General features: G+C 44.1%; 1 protein-coding gene across 1 annotated transcript in view; it reads right to left on the bottom strand.

Annotated features, from left to right (window-relative positions):
• The window catches only part of LOC140383540 (tectonin beta-propeller repeat-containing protein 2-like), a gene marked incomplete at its 3' end in the record, with an annotated part of 111,907 nt that extends 84,630 nt beyond the window's left edge, over positions 1-27,277 (bottom strand). Inside the window, exons 1-3 of the mRNA XM_072465985.1 lie at positions 27,096-27,277; positions 26,179-26,263; positions 25,087-25,227 (exon numbers count right to left, since the gene is read on the bottom strand). Coding sequence (XP_072322086.1) covers positions 25,087-25,227; positions 26,179-26,253 — 216 coding nt within the window. The remainder of the gene's footprint in view (positions 1-25,086; positions 25,228-26,178; positions 26,264-27,095) is intronic.
• Positions 27,278-27,753: the final 476 nt, after the last annotated feature.

The raw sequence follows: 27,753 nt of genomic DNA on the forward strand, positions 1-27,753 counted from the left end.
ACGTAAAGAACGTGTAACACGAGAACGTAAAGAACGTGTAACACGAGAACGTAAAGAACGTGTAACACGAGAACGTAAAGAACGTGTAACACGAGAACGTGTAACACGAGAACGTGTAACACGAGAACGTAAAGAACGTGTAACACGAGAACGGAAAGAACGTGTAATACGAGAACGTAAAGAACGTGTAACATGAGAACGTGTAACAGGAGAACGTAAAGAACGTGTAACACGAGAACGTGTAACACGAGAACGTAAAGAACGTGTAACACGAGAACGTGTAACACGAGAACGGAAAGAACGTGTAACACGAGAACGGAAAGAACGTGTAACACGAGAACGTGTAACACGAGAACGTACAGAACGTGTAACACGAGAACGTGTAACACGAGAACGGAAAGAACGTGTAACACGAGAACGGAAAGAACGTGTAACACGAGAACGGACAGAACGTGTAACAAGAGAACGTAAAGAACGTGTAACACGAGAACGGAAAGAACGTGTAACACGAGAACGGAAAGAACGTGTAACAGGAGAACAGAAAGAACGTGTAACAGGAGAACAGAAAGAACGTGCAACACGAGAACGTAAAGAGCGTGTAACACGAGAACGTAAAGAACGTGTAACACGAGAACGGAAAAAACGTATAACACGAGAACGTGTAACACGAGAACGAAAAGAACGTGTAACACAAGAACGTAAAGAACGTGTAACACGAGAACGTAAAGAACGTGTAACACGAGAACGGACAGAACGTGTAAAACGAGAACGTAAAGAACGTGTAACACGAGAGCGGACAGAACGTGTAACATGAGAACGTGTAACAGGAGAACGTGTAACAGGAGAACGTAAAGAACGTGTAACACGAGAACGTAAAGAACGTGTAACACGAGAACGTAAAGAACGTGTAACACGAGAGCGGACAGAACGTGTAACAAGAGAACGTAAAGAACGTGTAACACGAGAACGGAAAGAACGTGTAACACGAGAACGGAATGAAGGTGTAACATGAGAACGTGTAACACGAGAACGTAAAGAACGTGTAACATGAGAACGTGTAACACGAGAACGTAAAGAACGTGTAACACGAGAACGTGTAACACGAGAACGGAAAGAACGTGTAACACGAGAACGTAAATAACGTGTAACATGAGAACGTGTAACACGAGAACGTAAAGAACGTGTAACACGAGAACGTAAAGAACGTGTAACACAAGAACGTAAAGAACGTGTAACACGAGAACGTAAAGAACGTGTAAAACAAGAACGTAAAGAACGTGTAACACGAGAACGGAAAGAACGTGTAACACGAGAACGTAAAGAACGTGTAACATGAGAACGTGTAACACGAGAACGTAAAGAACGTGTAACACGAGAACGTAAAGAACGTGTAACACAAGAACGTAAAGAACGTGTAACACGAGAACGTAAAGAACGTGTAACACGAGAATGTGTAACACTAGAACGTGTAACACGAGAACGTAAAGAACGTGTAACACGAGAACGTAAAGAACGTGTAACACGAGAACGTAAAGAACGTGTAACACGAGAACTTGTAACACGAGAACGTGTAACACGAGAACGGAAAGAACGTGTAACACGAGAACGTGTAACACGAGAACGTAAAGTACGTTTAACACGAGAACGTAAAGAACGTGTAACACGAGAACGGACAGAACGTATAACACGAGAACGGAAAGAACGTGTAACACGAGAACGTGTAACACGAGAACGTGTAACACGAGAACGGAAAGAACGTGTAACACGAGAACGTAAAGAACGTGTAACACGAGAACTTGTAACACGAGAACGTGTAACACGAGAACGGAAAGAACGTGTAACACGAGAACGTGTAACACGAGAACGTAAAGTACGTTTAACACGAGAACGTAAAGAACGTGTAACACGAGAACGGACAGAACGTATAACACGAGAACGGAAAGAACGTGTAACACGAGAACGTGTAACACGAGAACGTAAAGAACGTGTAACACGAGAACGTAAAGAACGTGTAACACGAGAACGTAAAGAACGTGTAACACGAGAACGTGTAACACGAGAACGGAAAGAACGTGTAACACGAGAACGTAAAGAACGTGTAACATGAGAACGTGTAACACGAGAACGTAAAGAACGTGTTACACGTTCTCGTGTTACACGTGAACGGAAAGAACGTGTAACACGAGAACGTAAAGAACGTGTAACACGAGAACGTAAAGAACGTGTAACACGAGAACGTAAAGAACGTGTAACACAAGAACGTAAAGAACGTGTAACACGAGAACGGAAAGAACGTGTAACACGAGAACGTAAAGAACGTGTAACATGAGAACGTGTAACACGAGAACGTAAAGAACGTGTAACACGAGAACGTGTAACACGAGAACGGAAAGAACGTGTAACACGAGAACGTAAATAACGTGTAACATGAGAACGTGTAACACGAGAACGTAAAGAACGTGTAACACAAGAACGTAAAGAACGTGTAACACGAGAACGTAAAGAATGTGTAACACGAGAACGTGTAACACTAGAACGTGTAACACGAGAACGTAAAGAACGTGTAACACGAGAACGGAAAGAACGTGTAACACGAGAACGTAAAGAACGTGTAACATGAGAACGTGTAACACGAGAACGTAAAGAACGTGTAACACGAGAACGTGTAACACGAGAACGGAAAGAACGTGTAACACGAGAACGTAAATAACGTGTAACATGAGAACGTGTAACACGAGAACGTAAAGAACGTGTAACACAAGAACGTAAAGAACGTGTAACACGAGAACGTAAAGAATGTGTAACACGAGAACGTGTAACACTAGAACGTGTAACACGAGAACGTAAAGAACGTGTAACACGAGAACGTAAAGAACGTGTAACACGAGAACGTAAAGAACGTGTAACACGAGAACTTGTAACACGAGAACGTGTAACACGAGAACGGAAAGAACGTGTAACACGAGAACGTGTAACACGAGAACGTAAAGAACGTGTAACACGAGAACGTAAAGAACGTGTAACACGAGAACGGAAAGAACGTGTAACACGAGAACGTAAAGAATGTTTAACACGAGAACGTGTAACAGGAGAACGTGTAACAGGAGAACGTGTAACAGGAGAACGTAAAGAACGTGTAACACGAGAACGTAAAGAACGTGTAACATGAGAACGTGTAACACGAGAACGTAAAGAACGTGTCACACGAGAACGGAAAGAACGTGTAACACGAGAACGTAAAGAACGTGTAACACGAGAACGGAAAGAACGTGTAACACGAGAACGGAAAGAACATGTAACACGAGAACGGACAGAACGTGTAACACGAGAACGGAAAGAACGTGTAACATGAGAACGTGTAACACGAGAACGTAAAGAACGTGTAACACAAGAACGTAAAGAACGTGTAACACGAGAACGTAAAGAATGTGTAACACGAGAACGTGTAACACTAGAACGTGTAACACGAGAACGTAAAGAACGTGTAACACGAGAACGTAAAGAACGTGTAACACGAGAACGTAAAGAACGTGTAACACGAGAACTTGTAACACGAGAACGTGTAACACGAGAATGGAAAGAACGTGTAACACGAGAACGTGTAACACGAGAACGTAAAGAACGTGTAACACGAGAACGTAAAGAACGTGTAACACGAGAACGGACAGAACGTATGACACGAGAACGGAAAGAACGTGTAACACGAGAACGTGTAACACGAGAACGTAAAGAACGTGTAACACGAGAACGGAAAGAACGTGTAACACGAGAACGGACAGAACGTATGACACGAGAACGGAAAGAACGTGTAACACGAGAACGTGTAACACGAGAACGTAAAGAACGTGTAACACGAGAACGTGTAACACGAGAACGGAAAGAACGTGTAACACGAGAACGTAAAGAACGTGTAACATGAGAACGTGTAACACGAGAACGTAAAGAACGTGTAACACGAGAACGTGTAACACGAGAACGGAAAGAACGTGTAACACGAGAACGTAAAGAACGTGTAACACGAGAACGTAAAGAACGTGTAACACGAGAACGTAAAGAACGTGTAACACGAGAACGTAAAGAATGTGTAACACGAGAACGTGTAACACTAGAACGTGTAACACGAGAACGTAAAGAACGTGTAACACGAGAACGTAAAGAACGTGTAACACGAGAACTTGTAACACGAGAACGTGTAACACGAGAACGGAAAGAACGTGTAACACGAGAACGTGTAACACAAGAACGTAAAGAACGTGTAACATGAGAACGTGTAACACGAGAACGTAAAGAACGTGTAACACGAGAACGTGTAACACGAGAACGGAAAGAACGTGTAACACGAGAACGGACAGAACGTGTAACACGAGAACGGAAAGAACGTGTAACACGAGAACGTAAATAACGTGTAACATGAGAACGTGTAACACGAGAACGTAAAGAACGTGTAACACGAGAACGTAAAGAACGTGTAACACAAGAACGTAAAGAACGTGTAACACGAGAACGTAAAGAACGTGTAAAACAAGAACGTAAAGAACGTGTAACACGAGAACGGAAAGAACGTGTAACACGAGAACGTAAAGAACGTGTAACATGAGAACGTGTAACACGAGAACGTAAAGAACGTGTAACACGAGAACGTGTGACACGAGAACGGAAAGAACGTGTAACAGGAGAACGTAAAGAACGTGTAACAGGAGAACGGAAAGAAGGTGTAACACGAGAACGTGTAACACGAGAACGTAAAGAACGTGTAACACGAGAACGGAAAGAACGTGTAACACGAGAACGGACAGAACGTATGACACGAGAACGGAAAGAACGTGTAACACGAGAACGTGTAACACGAGAACGTAAAGAACGTGTAACACAAGAACGTAAAGAACGTGTAACACGAGAACGTAAAGAACGTGTAACACGAGAACGTAAAGAACGTGTAACACGAGAACTTGTAACACGAGAACGTGTAACACGAGAACGGAAAGAACGTGTAACACGAGAACGTGTAACACGAGAACGTAAAGAACGTTTAACACGAGAACGTAAAGAACGTGTAACACGAGAACGGACAGAACGTATAACACGAGAACGGAAAGAACGTGTAACACGAGAACGTGTAACACGAGAACGTAAAGAACGTGTAACACGAGAACGTAAAGAACGTGTAACACGAGAACGTAAAGAACGTGTAACACGAGAACGGAAAGAACGTGTAACACGAGAACGTAAAGAACGTGTAACATGAGAACGTGTAACACGAGAACGTAAAGAACGTGTAACACGAGAACGTAAAGAACGTGTAACACGAGAACGGAAAGAACGTTTAACACGAGAACGTAAAGAACGTGTAACATGAGAACGTGTAACACGAGAACGTAAAGAACGTGTAACACGAGAACGTAAATAACGTGTAACATGAGAACGTGTAACACGAGAACGTAAAGAACGTGTAACACGAGAACGTAAAGAACGTGTAACACGAGAACGTAAAGAACGTGTAACACGAGAACTTGTAACACGAGAACGTGTAACACGAGAACGGAAAGAACGTGTAACACGAGAACGTGTAACACGAGAACGTAAAGAACGTTTAACACGAGAACGGACAGAACGTATAACACGAGAACGGAAAGAACGTGTAACACGAGAACGTGTAACACGAGAACGTAAAGAACGTGTAACACGAGAACGTAAAGAACGTGTAACACGAGAACGTAAAGAACGTGTAACACGAGAACGGAAAGAACGTGTAACACGAGAACGTAAAGAACGTGTAACATGAGAACGTGTAACACGAGAACGTAAAGAACGTGTAACACGAGAACGTGTAACACGAGAACGGAAAGAACGTGTAACACGAGAACGTAAAGAGCGTGTAACATGAGAACGTGTAACACGAGAACGTAAAGAACGTGTAACATGAGAACGTGTAACACGAGAACGTAAAGAACGTTTAACACGAGAACGTAAAGAACGTGTAACATGAGAACGTGTAACACGAGAACGTAAAGAACGTGTAACACGAGAACGTGTAACACGAGAACGGAAAGAACGTGTAACACGAGAACGTAAATAACGTGTAACATGAGAACGTGTAACACGAGAACGTAAAGAACGTGTAACACGAGAACGTAAAGAACGTGTAACACAAGAACGTAAAGAACGTGTAACACGAGAACGTAAAGAACGTGTAAAACAAGAACGTAAAGAACGTGTAACACGAGAACGGAAAGAACGTGTAACACGAGAACGTAAAGAACGTGTAACATGAGAACGTGTAACACGAGAACGTAAAGAACGTGTAACACGAGAACGTGTAACACGAGAACGGAAAGAACGTGTAACACGAGAACGTAAATAACGTGTAACATGAGAACGTGTAACACGAGAACGTAAAGAACGTGTAACACGAGAACGTAAAGAACGTGTAACACGAGAACTTGTAACACGAGAACGTGTAACACGAGAACGGAAAGAATGTGTAACACGAGAACGTGTAACACGAGAACGTAAAGAACGTTTAACACGAGAACGTAAAGAACGTGTAACACGAGAACGGACAGAACGTATAACACGAGAACGGAAAGAACGTGTAACACGAGAACGTGTAACACGAGAACGTAAAGAACGTGTAACACGAGAACGTAAAGAACGTGTAACACGAGAACGTAAAGAACGTGTAACACGAGAACGGAAAGAACGTGTAACACGAGAACGTAAAGAACGTGTAACATGAGAACGTGTAACACGAGAACGTAAAGAACGTGTAACACGAGAACGTGTAACACGAGAACGGAAAGAACGTGTAACACGAGAACGTAAAGAACGTGTAACATGAGAACGTGTAACACGAGAACGTAAAGAACGTGTAACACGAGAACGTGTAACACGAGAACGGAAAGAACGTGTAACACGAGAACGTAAAGAACGTGTAACACGAGAACGTAAAGAACGTGTAACACGAGAACGTAAAGAACGTGTAACACAAGAACGTAAAGAACGTGTAACACGAGAACGGAAAGAACGTGTAACACGAGAACGTAAAGAACGTGTAACATGAGAACATGTAACACGAGAACGTAAAGAACGTGTAACACGAGAACGTGTAACACGAGAACGGAAAGAACGTGTAACACGAGAACGTAAATAACGTGTAACATGAGAACGTGTAACACGAGAACGTAAAGAACGTGTAACACAAGAACGTAAAGAACGTGTAACACGAGAACGTAAAGAATGTGTAACACGAGAACGTGTAACACTAGAACGTGTAACACGAGAACGTAAAGAACGTGTAACACGAGAACGTAAAGAACGTGTAACACGAGAACTTGTAACACGAGAACGTGTAACACGAGAACGGAAAGAACGTGTAACACGAGAACGTGTAACACAAGAACGTAAAGAACGTGTAACATGAGAACGTGTAACACGAGAACGTAAAGAACGTGTAACACGAGAACGTGTAACACGAGAACGGAAAGAACGTGTAACACGAGAACGGACAGAACGTGTAACACGAGAACGGAAAGAACGTGTAACACGAGAACGTAAATAACGTGTAACATGAGAACGTGTAACACGAGAACGTAAAGAACGTGTAACACGAGAACGTAAAGAACGTGTAACACAAGAACGTAAAGAACGTGTAACACGAGAACGTAAAGAACGTGTAAAACAAGAACGTAAAGAACGTGTAACACGAGAACGGAAAGAACGTGTAACACGAGAACGTAAAGAACGTGTAACATGAGAACGTGTAACACGAGAACGTAAAGAACGTGTAACACGAGAACGTGTGACACGAGAACGGAAAGAACGTGTAACAGGAGAACGTAAAGAACGTGTAACAGGAGAACGGAAAGAAGGTGTAACACGAGAACGTGTAACACGAGAACGTAAAGAACGTGTAACACGAGAACGGAAAGAACGTGTAACACGAGAACGGACAGAACGTATGACACGAGAACGGAAAGAACGTGTAACACGAGAACGTGTAACACGAGAACGTAAAGAACGTGTAACACAAGAACGTAAAGAACGTGTAACACGAGAACGTAAAGAACGTGTAACACGAGAACGTAAAGAACGTGTAACACGAGAACTTGTAACACGAGAACGTGTAACACGAGAACGGAAAGAACGTGTAACACGAGAACGTGTAACACGAGAACGTAAAGAACGTTTAACACGAGAACGTAAAGAACGTGTAACACGAGAACGGACAGAACGTATAACACGAGAACGGAAAGAACGTGTAACACGAGAACGTGTAACACGAGAACGTAAAGAACGTGTAACACGAGAACGTAAAGAACGTGTAACACGAGAACGTAAAGAACGTGTAACACGAGAACGGAAAGAACGTGTAACACGAGAACGTAAAGAACGTGTAACATGAGAACGTGTAACACGAGAACGTAAAGAACGTGTAACACGAGAACGTGTAACACGAGAACGGAAAGAACGTGTAACACGAGAACGTAAAGAACGTGTAACACGAGAACGTAAAGAACGTGTAACACGAGAACGTAAAGAACGTGTAACACGAGAACTTGTAACACGAGAACGTGTAACACGAGAACGGAAAGAACGTGTAACACGAGAACGTGTAACACGAGAACATAAAGAACGTTTAACACGAGAACGTAAAGAACGTGTAACACGAGAACGGACAGAACGTATAACACGAGAACGGAAAGAACGTGTAACACGAGAACGTGTAACACGAGAACGTAAAGAACGTGTAACACGAGAACGTAAAGAACGTGTAACACGAGAACGTAAAGAACGTGTAACACGAGAACGGAAAGAACGTGTAACACGAGAACGTAAAGAACGTGTAACATGAGAACGTGTAACACGAGAACGTAAAGAACGTGTAACACGAGAACGTGTAACACGAGAACGGAAAGAACGTGTAACACGAGAACGTAAAGAGCGTGTAACATGAGAACGTGTAACACGAGAACGTAAAGAACGTGTAACATGAGAACGTGTAACACGAGAACGTAAAGAACGTTTAACACGAGAACGTAAAGAACGTGTAACATGAGAACGTGTAACACGAGAACGTAAAGAACGTGTAACACGAGAACGTGTAACACGAGAACGGAAAGAACGTGTAACACGAGAACGTAAATAACGTGTAACATGAGAACGTGTAACACGAGAACGTAAAGAACGTGTAACACGAGAACGTAAAGAACGTGTAACACAAGAACGTAAAGAACGTGTAACACGAGAACGTAAAGAACGTGTAAAACAAGAACGTAAAGAACGTGTAACACGAGAACGGAAAGAACGTGTAACACGAGAACGTAAAGAACGTGTAACATGAGAACGTGTAACACGAGAACGTAAAGAACGTGTAACACGAGAACGTGTAACACGAGAACGGAAAGAACGTGTAACACGAGAACGTAAATAACGTGTAACATGAGAACGTGTAACACGAGAACGTAAAGAACGTGTAACACGAGAACGTAAAGAACGTGTAACACGAGAACTTGTAACACGAGAACGTGTAACACGAGAACGGAAAGAACGTGTAACACGAGAACGTGTAACACGAGAACGTAAAGAACGTTTAACACGAGAACGTAAAGAACGTGTAACACGAGAACGGACAGAACGTATAACACGAGAACGGAAAGAACGTGTAACACGAGAACGTGTAACACGAGAACGTAAAGAACGTGTAACACGAGAACGTAAAGAACGTGTAACACGAGAACGTAAAGAACGTGTAACACGAGAACGGAAAGAACGTGTAACACGAGAACGTAAAGAACGTGTAACATGAGAACGTGTAACACGAGAACGTAAAGAACGTGTAACACGAGAACGTGTAACACGAGAACGGAAAGAACGTGTAACACGAGAACGTAAAGAACGTGTAACATGAGAACGTGTAACACGAGAACGTAAAGAACGTGTAACACGAGAACGTGTAACACGAGAACGTAAAGAACGTGTAACACGAGAACGTAAAGAACGTGTAACACGAGAACGTAAAGAACGTGTAACACGAGAACGTAAAGAACGTGTAACACAAGAACGTAAAGAACGTGTAACACGAGAACGGAAAGAACGTGTAACACGAGAACGTAAAGAACGTGTAACATGAGAACATGTAACACGAGAACGTAAAGAACGTGTAACACGAGAACGTGTAACACGAGAACGGAAAGAACGTGTAACACGAGAACGTAAATAACGTGTAACATGAGAACGTGTAACACGAGAACGTAAAGAACGTGTAACACAAGAACGTAAAGAACGTGTAACACGAGAACGTAAAGAATGTGTAACACGAGAACGTGTAACACTAGAACGTGTAACACGAGAACGTAAAGAACGTGTAACACGAGAACGTAAAGAACGTGTAACACGAGAACGTAAAGAACGTGTAACACGAGAACTTGTAACACGAGAACGTGTAACACGAGAACGGAAAGAACGTGTAACACGAGAACGTGTAACACAAGAACGTAAAGAACGTGTAACATGAGAACGTGTAACACGAGAACGTAAAGAACGTGTAACACGAGAACGTGTAACACGAGAACGGAAAGAACGTGTAACACGAGAACGGACAGAACGTGTAACACGAGAACGGAAAGAACGTGTAACACGAGAACGTAAATAACGTGTAACATGAGAACGTGTAACACGAGAACGTAAAGAACGTGTAACACGAGAACGTAAAGAACGTGTAACACAAGAACGTAAAGAACGTGTAACACGAGAACGTAAAGAACGTGTAAAACAAGAACGTAAAGAACGTGTAACACGAGAACGGAAAGAACGTGTAACACGAGAACGTAAAGAACGTGTAACATGAGAACGTGTAACACGAGAACGTAAAGAACGTGTAACACGAGAACGTGTGACACGAGAACGGAAAGAACGTGTAACAGGAGAACGTAAAGAACGTGTAACAGGAGAACGGAAAGAAGGTGTAACACGAGAACGTGTAACACGAGAACGTAAAGAACGTGTAACACGAGAACGGAAAGAACGTGTAACACGAGAACGGACAGAACGTATGACACGAGAACGGAAAGAACGTGTAACACGAGAACGTGTAACACGAGAACGTAAATAACGTGTAACACGAGAACGTAAAGAACGTGTAACACGAGAACGGAAAGAACGTGTAACACGAGAACGTGTAACACGAGAACGTAAAGAATGTGTAACAGGAGAACGTGTAACAGGAGAACGTGTAACAGGAGAACGTGTAACAGGAGAACGTAAAGAACGTGTAACACGAGAACGTAAAGAACGTGTAACACGAGAACGTAAAGAACGTGTAACACGAGAACGGAAAGAAAATGTAACACGAGAACGGAAAGAACGTGTAAAACGAGAACGTGTAACACGAGAACGGAAAGAACGTGTAACACGAGAACGTAAAGAACGTGTAACACGAGAACGACGAGAACGTAAAGAACGTGTAACACGAGAACGGAAAGAACGTGTAACACGAGAACGGAAAGAACGTGTAACACAAGAACGTAAAGAACGTGTAACATGAGAACGTGTAACACGAGAACGTAAAGAACGTGTAACACAAGAACGTAAAGAACGTGTAACACGAGAACGTAAAGAACGTGTAACACGAGAACGTAAAGAACGTGTAACACGAGAACGTAAAGAACGTGTAACACGAGAACGGACAGAACGTGTAACACGAGAACGGAAAGAACGTGTAACACGAGAACGTAAAGAACGTGTAACATGAGAACGTGTAACACGAGAACGTAAAGAACGTGTAACACGAGAACGTAAAGAACGTGTAACACGAGAACGGAAAGAACGTTTAACACGAGAACGTAAAGAACGTGTAACATGAGAACGTGTAACACGAGAACGTAAAGAACGTGTAACACGAGAACGTGTAACACGAGAACGGAAAGAACGTGTAACACGAGAACGTAAATAACGTGTAACATGAGAACGTGTAACACGAGAACGTAAAGAACGTGTAACACGAGAACGTAAAGAACGTGTAACACAAGAACGTAAAGAACGTGTAACACGAGAACGTAAAGAACGTGTAAAACAAGAACGTAAAGAACGTGTAACACGAGAACGGAAAGAACGTGTAACACGAGAACGTAAAGGACGTGTAACATGAGAACATGTAACACGAGAACGTAAAGAACGTGTAACACGAGAACGTGTAACACGAGAACGGAAAGAACGTGTAACACGAGAACGTAAATAACGTGTAACATGAGAACGTGTAACACGAGAACGTAAAGAACGTGTAACACGAGAACGTAAAGAACGTGTAACACAAGAACGTAAAGAACGTGTAACACGAGAACGTAAAGAACGTGTAACACGAGAACGTAAAGAACGTGTAACACGAGAACTTGTAACACGAGAACGTGTAACACGAGAACGGAAAGAACGTGTAACACGAGAACGTGTAACACGAGAACGTAAAGAACGTTTAACACGAGAACGTAAAGAACGTGTAACACGAGAACGGACAGAACGTATAACACGAGAACGGAAAGAACGTGTAACACGAGAACGTGTAACACGAGAACGTAAAGAACGTGTAACACGAGAACGTAAAGAACGTGTAACACGAGAACGTAAAGAACGTGTAACACGAGAACGGAAAGAACGTGTAACACGAGAACGGAAAGAACGTGTAACATGAGAACGTGTAACACGAGAACGTAAAGAACGTGTAACACGAGAACGTGTAACACGAGAACGGAAAGAACGTGTAACACGAGAACGTAAAGAACGTGTAACACGAGAACGTAAAGAACGTGTAACACGAGAACGTAAAGAACGTGTAACACGAGAACTTGTAACACGAGAACGACGAGAACGTAAAGAACGTGTAACACGAGAACGGAAAGAACGTGTAACACGAGAACGGAAAGAACGTGTAACACAAGAACGTAAAGAACGTGTAACATGAGAACGTGTAACACGAGAACGTAAAGAACGTGTAACACAAGAACGTAAAGAACGTGTAACACGAGAACGTAAAGAACGTGTAACACGAGAACGTAAAGAATGTGTAACACGAGAACGTAAAGAACGTGTAACACGAGAACGGACAGAACGTGTAACACGAGAACGTAAAGAACGTGTAACACGAGAACGTAAAGAACGTGTAACATGAGAACGTGTAACACGAGAACGTAAAGAACGTGTAACACGAGAACGTAAAGAACGTGTAACACGAGAACGGAAAGAACGTTTAACACGAGAACGTAAAGAACGTGTAACATGAGAACGTGTAACACGAGAACGTAAAGAACGTGTAACACGAGAACGTGTAACACGAGAACGGAAAGAACGTGTAACACGAGAACGTAAATAACGTGTAACATGAGAACGTGTAACACGAGAACGTAAAGAACGTGTAACACGAGAACGTAAAGAACGTGTAACACAAGAACGTAAAGAACGTGTAACACGAGAACGTAAAGAACGTGTAACACGAGAATGTGTAACACTAGAACGTGTAACACGAGAACGTAAAGAACGTGTAACACGAGAACGTAAAGAACGTGTAACACGAGAACGTAAAGAACGTGTAACACGAGAACTTGTAACACGAGAACGTGTAACACGAGAACGGAAAGAACGTGTAACACGAGAACGTGTAACACGAGAACGTAAAGAACGTTTAACACGAGAACGTAAAGAACGTGTAACACGAGAACGGACAGAACGTATAACACGAGAACGGAAAGAACGTGTAACACGAGAACGTGTAACACGAGAACGTAAAGAACGTGTAACACGAGAACGTAAAGAACGTGTAACACGAGAACGTAAAGAACGTGTAACACGAGAACGGAAAGAACGTGTAACACGAGAACGTAAAGAACGTGTAACATGAGAACGTGTAACACGAGAACGTAAAGAACGTGTAACACGAGAACGTGTAACACGAGAACGGAAAGAACGTGTAACACGAGAACGTAAAGAACGTGTAACATGAGAACGTGTAACACGAGAACGTAAAGAACGTGTAACACGAGAACGTGTAACACGAGAACGGAAAGAACGTGTAACACGAGAACGTAAAGAACGTGTAACACGAGAACGTAAAGAACGTGTAACACGAGAACGTAAAGAACGTGTAACACAAGAACGTAAAGAACGTGTAACACGAGAACGGAAAGAACGTGTAACACGAGAACGTAAAGAACGTGTAACATGAGAACGTGTAACACGAGAACGTAAAGAACGTGTAACACGAGAACGTAAAGAACGTGTAACATGAGAACGTGTAACACGAGAACGTAAAGAACGTGTAACACGAGAACGTGTAACACGAGAACGGAAAGAACGTGTAACACGAGAACGTAAAGAACGTGTAACACGAGAACGTAAAGAACGTGTAACACGAGAACGGAAAGAACGTGTAACACGAGAACGGAAAGAACGTGTAACACGAGAACGGAAAGAACGTGTAACACGAGAACGTGTAACACGAGAACGTACAGAACGTGTAACACGAGAACGTGTAACACGAGAACGGAAAGAACGTGTAACACGAGAACGGAAAGAACGTGTAACACGAGAACGGACAGAACGTGTAACAAGAGAACGTAAAGAACGTGTAACACGAGAACGGAAAGAACGTGTAACACGAGAACGGAAAGAACGTGTAACAGGAGAGCAGAAAGAATGTGTAACAGGAGAACAGAAAGAACGTGCAACACGAGAACGTAAAGAACGTGTAACACGAGAACGTAAAGAACGTGTAACACGAGAACGGAAAGAACGTGTAACACGAGAACGTGTAACACGAGAACGTAAAGAACGTGTAACACAAGAACGTAAAGAACGTGTAACACGAGAACGTAAAGAACGTGTAACACGAGAACGGACAGAACGTGTAACACGAGAACGTAAAGAACGTGTAACACGAGAGCGGACAGAACGTGTAACATGAGAACGTGTAACAGGAGAACGTGTAACAGGAGAACGTAAAGAACGTGTAACACGAGAACGTAAAGAACGTGTAACACGAGAACGGAAAGAAGGTGTAACACGAGAACGGAAAGAAGGTGTAACAAGAGAACGGAAAGAACGTGTAACACGAGAACGGAAAGAAGGTGTAACAAGAGAACGGAAAGAACGTGTAACATGAGAACGTGTAACAGGAGAACGTAAAGAACGTGTAACACGAGAGCGGACAGAACGTGTAACAAGAGAACGTAAAGAACGTGTAACACGAGATCGGAAAGAACGTGTAACACGAGAACGGAAAGAAGGTGTAACACGAGAACGGAAAGAAGGTGTAACAAGAGAACGGAAAGAACGTGTAACATGAGAACGTGTAACAGGAGAACGTAAAGAACGTGTAACACGAGAACGGACAGAACGTGTAACACGAGAACGGAAAGAACGTGTAACACGAGAACGTAAAGAACGTGTAACATGAGAACGTGTAACAGGAGAACGTAAAGAACGTGTAACACGACAACGGAAAGAACGTGTAACATGAGAACGTGTAACAGGAGAACGTAAAGAACGTGTAACACGAGAACGGACAGAACGTGTAACACGAGAACGTGTAACACGAGAACGTAAAGAACGTGTAACACGAGAACGGAAAGAACGTGTAACACGAGAACGTAAAGAACGTGTAACATGAGAACGTGTAACACGAGAACGTAAAGAACGTGTAACACGAGAACGTGTAACACGAGAACGTAAAGAACGTGTAACACGAGAACGGACAGAACGTGTAACACGAGAACGGAAAAAACGTGTAATACGAGAACGTAAAGAACGTGTAACATGAGAACGTGTAACAGGAGAACGTAAAGAACGTGTAACACGAGAACGTGTAACACGAGAACGTAAAGAACGTGTAACACGAGAACGTGTAACACGAGAACGGAAAGAACGTGTAACACGAGAACGGAAAGAACGTGTAACACGAGAACGGAAAGAACGTGTAACACGAGAACGGAAAGAACGTGTAACACGAGAACGTGTAACACGAGAACGTACAGAACGTGTAACACGAGAACGTGTAACACGAGAACGGAAAGAACGTGTAACACGAGAACGGACAGAACGTGTAACAAGAGAACGTAAAGAACGTGTAACACGAGAACGGAAAGAACGTGTAACACGAGAACGGAAAGAACGTGTAACAGGAGAACAGAAAGAATGTGTAACAGGAGAACAGAAAGAACGTGCAACACGAGAACGGAAAGAACGTGTAACACGAGAACGGAAAGAAGGTGTAACACGAGAACGGAAAGAAGGTGTAACAAGAGAACGGAAAGAACGTGTAACATGAGAACGTGTAACAGGAGAACGTAAAGAACGTGTAACACGAGAACGTAAAGAACGTGTAACACGAGAGCGGACAGAACGTGTAACATGAGAACGTGTAACAGGAGAACGTGTAACAGGAGAACGTAAAGAACGTGTAACACGAGAACGTAAAGAACGTGTAACACGAGAGCGGACAGAACGTGTAACAAGAGAACGTAAAGAACGTGTAACACGAGAACGGAAAGAACGTGTAACACGAGAACGGAAAGAAGGTGTAACACGAGAACGGAAAGAAGGTGTAACAAGAGAACGGAAAGAACGTGTAACATGAGAACGTGTAACAGGAGAACGTAAAGAACGTGTAACACGAGAACGGACAGAACGTGTAACACGAGAACGGAAAGAACGTGTAACACGAGAACGTAAAGAACGTGTAACATGAGAACGTGTAACAGGAGAACGTAAAGAACGTGTAACACGAGAACGTGTAACACGAGAACGTAAAGAACGTGTAACACGAGAACGTGTAACACGAGAACGGAAAGAACGTGTAACACAAGAACGGAAAGAACGTGTAACACAAGAACGGAAAGAACGTGTAACACGAGAACGTGTAACACGAGAACGTAAAGAACGTGTAACACGAGAACGTGTAACACGAGAACGGAAAGAACGTGTAACACGAGAACGGAAAGAACGTGTAACACGAGAACGGACAGAACGTGTAACAAGAGAACGTAAAGAACGTGTAACACGAGAACGGAAAGAATGTGTAACACGAGAACGGAAAGAACGTGTAACAGGAGAACAGAAAGAACGTGTAACAGGAGAACAGAAAGAACGTGTAACACGAGAACGTAAAGAACGTGTAACACGAGAACGTAAAGAACGTGTAACACGAGAATGGAAAGAACGTTTAACACGAGAACGTGTAACACGAGAACGTAAAGAACGTGTAACACGAGAACGGAAAGAACGTGTAACACGAGAACGTAAAGAACGTGTAACATGAGAACGTAAAGAACGTGTAACACGAGAACGTGTAACACGAGAACGTAAAGAACGTGTAACACGAGAACGGACAGAACGTGTAACACGAGAACGGAAAGAACGTGTAATACGAGAACGTAAAGAACGTGTAACATGAGAACGTGTAACAGGAGAACGTAAAGAACGTGTAACACGAGAACGTAAAGAACGTGTAACACGAGAACGTGTAACACGAGAACGGAAAGAACGTGTAACACGAGAACGGAAAGAACGTGTAACACGAGAACGGAAAGAACGTGTAACACGAGAACGTGTAACACGAGAACGTACAGAACGTGTAACACGAGAACGTGTAACACGAGAACGGAAAGAACGTGTAACACGAGAACGGAAAGAACGTGTAACACGAGAACGGACAGAACGTGTAACAAGAGAACGGACAGAACGTGTAACACGAGAACGTAAAGAACGTGTAACACGAGAACGGAAAGAACGTGTAACACGAGAACGGAAAGAACGTGTAACAGGAGAACAGAAAGAACGTGTAACAGGAGAACAGAAAGAACGTGCAACACGAGAACGTAAAGAACAAGTAACACGAGAACGGAAAGAACGTGTAACACGAGAACGGAAAGAACGTGTAACACGAGAACGTGTAACACGAGAACGTAAAGAACGTGTAACACGAGAACGGAAAGAACGTGTAACACGAGAACGTGTAACAGGAGAACGTAAAGAACGTGTAACATGAGAACGTAAAGAACGTGTAACACGAGAACGTGTAACACGAGAACGTGTAACACGAGAACGTAAAGAACGTGTAACACGAGAACGGAAAGAACGTGTAACACGAGAACGTAAAGAACGTGTAACACGAGAACGTGTAACACGAGAACGTGTAACACGAGAACGTAAATAACGTGTAACATGAGAACGTGTAACACGAGAACGTAAAGAACGTGTAACACAAGAACGTAAAGAACGTGTAACACGAGAACGGAAAGAACGTGTAACACGAGAGCGGACAGAACGTGTAACAAGAGAACGGAAAGAACGTGTAACACGAGAACGTGTAACACGAGAACGTGTAACACGAGAACGTAAAGAACGTGTAACACGAGAACGGAAAGAAAGTGTAACACGAGAACGTAAAGAACGTGTAACACGAGAACGTGTAACACGAGAACGTGTAACACGAGAACGTAAATAACGTGTAACATGAGAACGTGTAACACAAGAACGTAAAGAACGTGTAACACGAGAACGTAAAGAACGTGTAACACGAGAACGTAAAGAACGTGTAACACGAGAACGTGTAACACGAGAACGTGTAACACGAGAACGTAAATAACGTGTAACATGAGAACGTGTAACACGAGAACGTAAAGAACGTGTAACACGAGAACGTAAAGAACGTGTAACACGAGAACGGAAAGAACGTGTAACACGAGAGCGGACAGAACGTGTAACAAGAGAACGGAAAGAACGTGTAACACGAGAACGGAAAGAAGGTGTAACACGAGAACGGAAAGAACGTGTAACACAAGAACGTTTAACACGACAACGTAAAGAACGTGTAACACGAGAACGGAAAGAACATGTAACACGAGAACGTAAAGAACGTGTAACACGAGAGCGGACAGAACGTGTAACAAGAGAACGTAAAGAACGTGTAACACGAGAACGGAAAGAACGTGTAACACGAGAACGGAAAGAAGGTGTAACACGAGAACGGAAAGAACGTGTAACACGAGAACGGAAAGAACGTGTAACATGAGAACGTGTAACAGGAGAACGTAAAGAACGTGTAACACGAGAACGGACAGAACGTGTAACACGAGAACGGAAAGAACGTGTAACACGAGAACGTAAAGAACGTGTAACATGAGAACGTGTAACAGGAGAACGTAAAGAACGTGTAACACGAGAACGTGTAACACGAGAACGTAAAGAACGTGTAACACGAGAACGTGTAACACGAGAACGGAAAGAACGTGTAACACAAGAACGGAAAGAACGTGTAACACAAGAACGGAAAGAACGTGTAACACGAGAACGTGTAACACGAGAACGTAAAGAACGTGTAACACGAGAACGTGTAACACGAGAACGGAAAGAACGTGTAACACGAGAACGGAAAGAACGTGTAACACGAGAACGGACAGAACGTGTAACAAGAGAACGTAAAGAACGTGTAACACGAGAACGGAAAGAATGTGTAACACGAGAACGGAAAGAACGTGTAACAGGAGAACAGAAAGAACGTGTAACAGGAGAACAGAAAGAACGTGTAACACGAGAACGTAAAGAACGTGTAACACGAGAACGTAAAGAACGTGTAACACGAGAATGGAAAGAACGTTTAACACGAGAACGTGTAACACGAGAACGTAAAGAACGTGTAACACGAGAACGGAAAGAACGTGTAACACGAGAACGTAAAGAACGTGTAACATGAGAACGTGTAACACGAGAACGTAAAGAACGTGTAACACGAGAACGTGTAACACGAGAACGTAAAGAACGTGTAACACGAGAACGGACAGAACGTGTAACACGAGAACGGAAAGAACGTGTAATACGAGAACGTAAAGAACGTGTAACATGAGAACGTGTAACAGGAGAACGTAAAGAACGTGTAACACGAGAACGTAAAGAACGTGTAACACGAGAACGTGTAACACGAGAACGGAAAGAACGTGTAACACGAGAACGGAAAGAACGTGTAACACGAGAACGGAAAGAACGTGTAACACGAGAACGTGTAACACGAGAACGTACAGAACGTGTAACACGAGAACGTGTAACACGAGAACGGAAAGAACGTGTAACACGAGAACGGAAAGAACGTGTAACACGAGAACGGACAGAACGTGTAACAAGAGAACGGACAGAACGTGTAACACGAGAACGTAAAGAACGTGTAACACGAGAACGGAAAGAACGTGTAACACGAGAACGGAAAGAACGTGTAACAGGAGAACAGAAAGAACGTGTAACAGGAGAACAGAAAGAACGTGCAACACGAGAACGTAAAGAACAAGTAACACGAGAACGGAAAGAACGTGTAACACGAGAACGGAAAGAACGTGTAACACGAGAACGTGTAACACGAGAACGTAAAGAACGTGTAACACGAGAACGGAAAGAACGTGTAACACGAGAACGTGTAACAGGAGAACGTAAAGAACGTGTAACATGAGAACGTAAAGAACGTGTAACACGAGAACGTGTAACACGAGAACGTAAAGAACGTGTAACACGAGAACGGAAAGAACGTGTAACACGAGAACGTAAAGAACGTGTAACACGAGAACGTGTAACACGAGAACGTGTAACACGAGAACGTAAATAACGTGTAACATGAGAACGTGTAACACGAGAACGTAAAGAACGTGTAACACAAGAACGTAAAGAACGTGTAACACGAGAACGGAAAGAACGTGTAACACGAGAGCGGACAGAACGTGTAACAAGAGAACGGAAAGAACGTGTAACACGAGAACGTGTAACACGAGAACGTAAAGAACGTGTAACACGAGAACGGAAAGAAAGTGTAACACGAGAACGTAAAGAACGTGTAACACGAGAACGTGTAACACGAGAACGTGTAACACGAGAACGTAAATAACGTGTAACATGAGAACGTGTAACACAAGAACGTAAAGAACGTGTAACACGAGAACGTAAAGAACGTGTAACACGAGAACGTAAAGAACGTGTAACACGAGAACGTGTAACACGAGAACGTGTAACACGAGAACGTAAATAACGTGTAACATGAGAACGTGTAACACGAGAACGTAAAGAACGTGTAACACGAGAACGTAAAGAACGTGTAACACGAGAACGGAAAGAACGTGTAACACGAGAGCGGACAGAACGTGTAACAAGAGAACGGAAAGAACGTGTAACACGAGAACGGAAAGAAGGTGTAACACGAGAACGGAAAGAACGTGTAACACAAGAACGTTTAACACGACAACGTAAAGAACGTGTAACACGAGAACGGAAAGAACATGTAACACGAGAACGTAAAGAACGTGTAACACGAGAGCGGACAGAACGTGTAACAAGAGAACGTAAAGAACGTGTAACACGAGAACGGAAAGAACGTGTAACACGAGAACGGAAAGAAGGTGTAACACGAGAACGGAAAGAACGTGTAACACGAGAACGGAAAGAACGTGTAACATGAGAACGTGTAACAGGAGAACGTAAAGAACGTGTAACACGAGAACGGACAGAACGTGTAACACGAGAACGTGTAACACGAGAACGTAAAGAACGTGTAACACGAGAACGGAAAGAACGTGTAACACGAGAACGTAAAGAACGTGTAACATGAGAACGTGTAACACGAGAACGTAAAGAACGTGTAACACGAGAACGTGTAACACGAGAACGTAAAGAACGTGTAACACGAGAACGGACAGAACGTGTAACACGAGAACGGAAAGAACGTGTAATACGAGAACGTAAAGAACGTGTAACATGAGAACGTGTAACAGGAGAACGTAAAGAACGTGTAACACGAGAACGTGTAACACGAGAACGTAAAGAACGTGTAACACGAGAACGTGTAACACGAGAACGGAAAGAACGTGTAACACGAGAACGGAAAGAACGTGTAACACGAGAACGGAAAGAACGTGTAACACGAGAACGGAAAGAACGTGTAACACGAGAACGGAAAGAACGTGTAACACGAGAACGGAAAGAACGTGTAACACGAGAACGGAAAGAACGTGTAACACGAGAACGTACAGAACGTGTAACACGAGAACGTGTAACACGAGAACGGAAAGAACGTGTAACACGAGAACGGAAAGAACGTGTAACACGAGAACGGACAGAACGTGTAACAAGAGAACGTAAAGAACGTGTAACACGAGAACGGAAAGAACGTGTAACACGAGAACGGAAAGAACGTGTAACAGGAGAACAGAAAGAACGTGTAACAGGAGAACAGAAAGAACGTGCAACACGAGAACGTAAAGAACGTGTAACACGAGAACGTAAAGAACGTGTAACACGAGAACGGAAAGAACGTGTAACACGAGAACGTGTAACACGAGAACGTAACGAACGTGTAACACAAGAACGTAAAGAACGTGTAACACGAGAACGTAAAGAACGTGTAACACGAGAACGGACAGAACGTGTAACACGAGAACGTAAAGAACGTGTAACACGAGAGCGGACAGAACGTGTAACATGAGAACGTGTAACAGGAGAACGTGTAACAGGAGAACGTAAAGAACGTGTAACACGAGAACGTAAAGAACGTGTAACACGAGAACGTGTAACATGAGAACGGAAAGAACGTGTAACACGAGAACGGAAAGAACGTGTAACACGAGAACGGACAGAACGTGTAACAAGAGAACGTAAAGAACGTGTAACACGAGAACGGAAAGAACGTGTAACACGAGAACGGAAAGAACGTGTAACAGGAGAACAGAAAGAACGTGTAACAGGAGAACAGAAAGAACGTGCAACACGAGAACGTAAAGAACAAGTAACACGAGAACGTAAAGAACGTGTAACACGAGAACGGAAAGAACGTGTAACACGAGAACGTGTAACACGAGAACGTAAAGAACGTGTAACACGAGAACGGAAAGAACGTGTAACACGAGAACGTGTAACAGGAGAACGTAAAGAACGTGTAACGTGAGAACGTAAAGAACGTGTAACACGAGAACGTGTAACACGAGAACGTGTAACACGAGAACGTAAATAACGTGTAACATGAGAACGTATAACACGAGAACGTAAAGAACGTGTAACACGAGAACGTAAAGAACGTGTAACACGAGAACGGAAAGAACGTGTAACACGAGAGCGGACAGAACGTGTAACAAGAGAACGGAAAGAACGTGTAACACGAGAACGGAAAGAAGGTGTAACACGAGAACGGAAAGAACGTGTAACACAAGAACGTTTAACACGACAACGTAAAGAACGTGTAACACGAGAACGGAAAGAACATGTAACACGAGAACGGAAAGAACGTGTAACACGAGAACGTAAAGAACGTGTAACACGAAAACGTAAAGAACGTGTAACACGAGAACGGAAAGAAGGTGTAACACGAGAACGGAAAGAAGGTGTAACACGAGAACGGAAAGAACGTGTAACACGAGAACGTTTAACACGACAACGTAAAGAACGTGTAACACGAGAACGGAAAGAACGTGTAACACGAGAACGTAAAGAACGTGTAACACGAGAACGTAAAGAACGTGTAACACGAGAACGGACAGAACGTGTAACACGAGAACGTAAAGAACGTGTAACATGAGAATGTGTAACAGGAGAACGTAAAGAACGTGTAACACGAGAACGTGTAACACAATAACGTAAAGAACGTGTAACACGACAACGTGTAACACGATAACGGAAAGAACGTGTAACACGAGAACGTGTAACACGAGAACGTAAAGAACGTGTAACACGAGAACGGACAGAACGTGTAACAAGAGAACGTAAAGAACGTGTAACACGAGAACGGAAAGAACGTGTAACAGGAGAACAGAAAGAACGTGTAACAGGAGAACGGAAAGAACGTGTAACACGAGAACGTGTAACAGGAGAACGTAAAGAACGTGTAACATGAGAACGTAAAGAACGTGTAACACGAGAACGTGTAACACGAGAACGTGTAACACGAGAACGTAAATAACGTGTAACATGAGAACGTGTAACACGAGAACGTAAAGAACGTGTAACACGAGAACGTAAAGAACGTGTAACACGAGAACGGAAAGAACGTGTAACACGAGAACGGAAAGAACGTGTAACACGAGAACGGAAAGAAGGTGTAACACGAGAACGGAAAGAACGTGTAACACAAGAACGTTTAACACGACAACGTAAAGAACGTGTAACACGAGAACGGAAAGAACATGTAACACGAGAACGGAAAGAACGTGTAACACGAGAACGTAAAGAACGTGTAACACGAAAACGTAAAGAACGTGTAACACGAGAACGGAAAGAAGGTGTAACACGAGAACGGAAAGAAGGTGTAACACGAGAACGGAAAGAACGTGTAACACGAGAACGTTTAACACGACAACGTAAAGCACGTGTAACACGAGAACGGAAAGAACGTGTAACACGAGAACGTAAAGAACGTGTAACACGAGAACGTAAAGAACGTGTAACACGAGAACGGACAGAACGTGTAACACGAGAACGTAAAGAACGTGTAACACGAGAACGTGTAACACAAGAACGTAAAGAACGTGTAACACGAGAACGTGTAACACAAGAACGTAAAGAACGTGTAACACGACAACGTGTAACACGAGAACGGAAAGAACGTGTAACACGAGAACGTGTAACACGAGAACGTAAAGAACGTGTAACACGAGAACGTGTAACACGAGAACGGAAAGAACGTGTAACACGAGAACGGAAAGAACGTGTAACACGAGAACGGAAAGAACGTGTAACACGAGAACGGACAGAACGTGTAACAAGAGAACGTAAAGAACGTGTAACACGAGAACGGAAAGAACGTGTAACAGGAGAACAGAAAGAACGTGTAACAGGAGAACAGAAAGAACGTGTAACAGGAGAACGGAAAGAACGTGTAACAGGAGAACAGAAAGAACATGTAACAGGAGAACAGAAAGAACATGTAACAAGAGAACGGAAAGACAGGAGAACAGGCAGAACATTCATCATAAGTGTTCCTTATGTTCTACTGCCTCACACAGCAGGATTAAATGAGGAAAATTATGCAAAAAAAAGAATGTGACCCTTGACCCTAACACCTAACCAAGGGGCGTGGCTTACCTCGATGCTGTACTTGGTCATGTGACCCTGGCGTCGGCAGTACAGGTACAACATGCCGATGCTGCTGCCCACGGCAACGAAGTCCGGACTGCAGTCCACAGCCGTGAGGTAAACCAGGACTGAGCGGAACCCTCTCTGGACCTGAGACAGAACAGGGTTAGACCTGGATGTGGACCTGGACCTGGACCTGGACCTGGACCTGGTCCTGGACCTGAGACAGAACAGGGTTAGACCTGGACCTGGACCTGGACCTGGTCCTGGACCTGAGACAGAACAGGGTTAGACCTGGATGTGGACCTGGACCTGGACCTGGACCTGGACCTGGTCCTGGACCTGAGACAGAACAGGGTTAGACCTGGACCTGGACCTGGACCTGGTCCTGGACCTGAGACAGAACAGGGTTGAACAGCTTCTTGTCCTTATTGCTCTGTTTTTGCGAAGGCTTGGTTTAGACCCAGTTTAGACCCAGTTTAGACCCGGTTTAGACCCGGTTTAGACCCAGTTTAGACCCAGTTTAGACCCAGTTTAGACCCAGTTTAGACCCAGTTTAGACCCGGTTTAGACCCAGTTTAGACCCGGTTTAGACCCGGTTTAGACCCAGTTTAGACCCAGTTTAGACCCAGTTTAGACCCAGTTTAGACCCAATTTAGTCCCAGTTTAGTCCCAGTTTAGTCCTGCTTTTCACCTGGTTTAGACCCAGTTTAGACCCGGTTTAGACCAGTTTAGACCCGGTTTAGTCCTGCTTTAGACCTGGTTTAGTCCTGGTTTAGACCTGGTTTAGTCCTGGTTTAGTCCTGGTTTAGTCCTGCTTTAGACCTGGTTTAGTCCTGGTTTAGACCTGGTTTAGTCCTGGTTTAGACCTGGTTTAGACCTGGTTTTGACCCAGTTTAGACCCGGTTTAGACCCAGTTCAGACCCGGTTTAGACCCAGTTTAGACCCGGTTTTGTCCTGTTTTAGACCTGCTTTAGTCCCTGTTTAGTCCTGGTTTAGTCCTGGTTTAGTCCTGGTTTTGTCCTGGTTTAGTCCTGGTTTAGTCCTGGTTTAGTCCTGGTTTAGTCCTGGTTTAGTCCTGGTTTAGTCCTGGTTTAGTACCTTGACTGGGATGGCGTTGAGGAGGTTGTATAAGGGACAGAACTCCCTCAGAACAGAGTCCTGGGTCGATGCCATGACGAGTCTCCTGAAGAGGAAGAAAACTGTCACTCTTCTGACCTCTGAGCCTCTCCTCTGACCTCTGAGCCTCTCCTCTGACCTCTGACCCTCTCCTCTGACCTCTGAGCCTCTCCTCTGACCTCTGAGCCTCTCCTCTGACCTCTGACCCTCTCCTCTGACCTCTGAGCCTCTCCTCTGACCTCTGAGCCTCTCCTCTGACCATTAACTAGGTGAGAATATGAACTTGGGGAGGTAAACTGGATGTACAGTCTGTGATTGACCAGCAGAGGGCGCACTGGTTATAAAACTGAAACTAAACGTAATTTCGCTTTAAAATCACGTGACTTTAAGAGTCACGTGATTTTAAATTATGAACGAAGTCAGAAAACTATGAATCCGCATTTATTTCACTCAAGCAAAGTCCGACTGAAGCTCACATCCGGGCTCTTGATGTTTATAACGTGATAAACCATAAACAATATGAAGTGCACTTCAGTTCCGCGGGTGAAACGTTCATGATTCACGAGGCCGAATCACGCAGAAGATTCTCCTCAACTGTTTGGTCAAATGTAAAGTCTGGACATGAGCCACAGTCGACAATAACACACGTGCAAGAGAGAAATGACGCAGCGCTGGAGCGGGTTCGGTTTAGACTCTTGTCATCATCACTAAACACGGCCCTAGAGTTCCACTCTCATAATGAAACGCTCTTTAAACTGTAAGAACACGTGCGTCATACGAGCCGTAAACAGCTGTTGTTGTTGTTGTTTATGGTGGAAACGTGCGCAAAGTGAGCGTTTCCGTGAGGCTAAGTGTAGCTAACTGTTAGCTCTGAAGCTAAAGCAGGCTTCCGGGCTTACGCGGGATCGACCGGCTCCTGGAGGCTTCAGCAGCGGCGTCCCGGGCACCTACAAGCCGCACAAGAGGCTCTAGAGTCCGGGCAGAAAGGTCCACGGCCGCGGAGCATCTCCCGGAGCAAATCCACCTGCCATCGCCCCGAAGAGTCACCAAACAGCGCCCCCGGGCGGCAGCAGCAGGAGGTGCAGGGCAGGAGGTGCGGGGCAGGAGGTGCAGGGCAGGAGAAGTGCAGGGCAGGAGAGGTGCAGGGCAGGTGGTGCAGGGCAGGAGGTGCAGGGCAGGAGGTGCGGGGCAGGAGGTGCAGGGCAGGAGAGGTGCAGGGCAGGTGGTGCAGGGCAGGAGGTGCAGGGCAGGAGAAGTGCAGGGCAGGAGGTGCAGGGCAGGAGAGGTGCAGGGCAGGAGGTGCAGGGCAGGAGGTGCAGGGCAGGTGGTGCAGGGCAGGAGAGGTGCAGGGCAGGAGGTGCAGGGCAGGAGAGGTGCAGGGCAGGAGGTGCAGGGCAGGAGAGGTGCAGGGCAGGAGGTGCAGGGCAGGAGAGGTGCAGGGCAGGAGGTGCAGGGCAGGTGGTGCAGGGCAGGAGAGGTGCAGGGCAGGAGAAGTGCAGGGCAGGAGGTGCAGGGCAGGAGGTGCAGGGCAGGAGGTGCAGGGCAGGAGAGGTGCAG

This window comes from Eucyclogobius newberryi, unplaced genomic scaffold, assembly GCF_026437365.1.
Source record: "Eucyclogobius newberryi isolate DKJ021-1_F unplaced genomic scaffold, fEucNew1.0.hap1 SCAF_53, whole genome shotgun sequence".
NCBI lineage: Eukaryota > Metazoa > Chordata > Actinopteri > Gobiiformes > Gobiidae > Eucyclogobius > Eucyclogobius newberryi.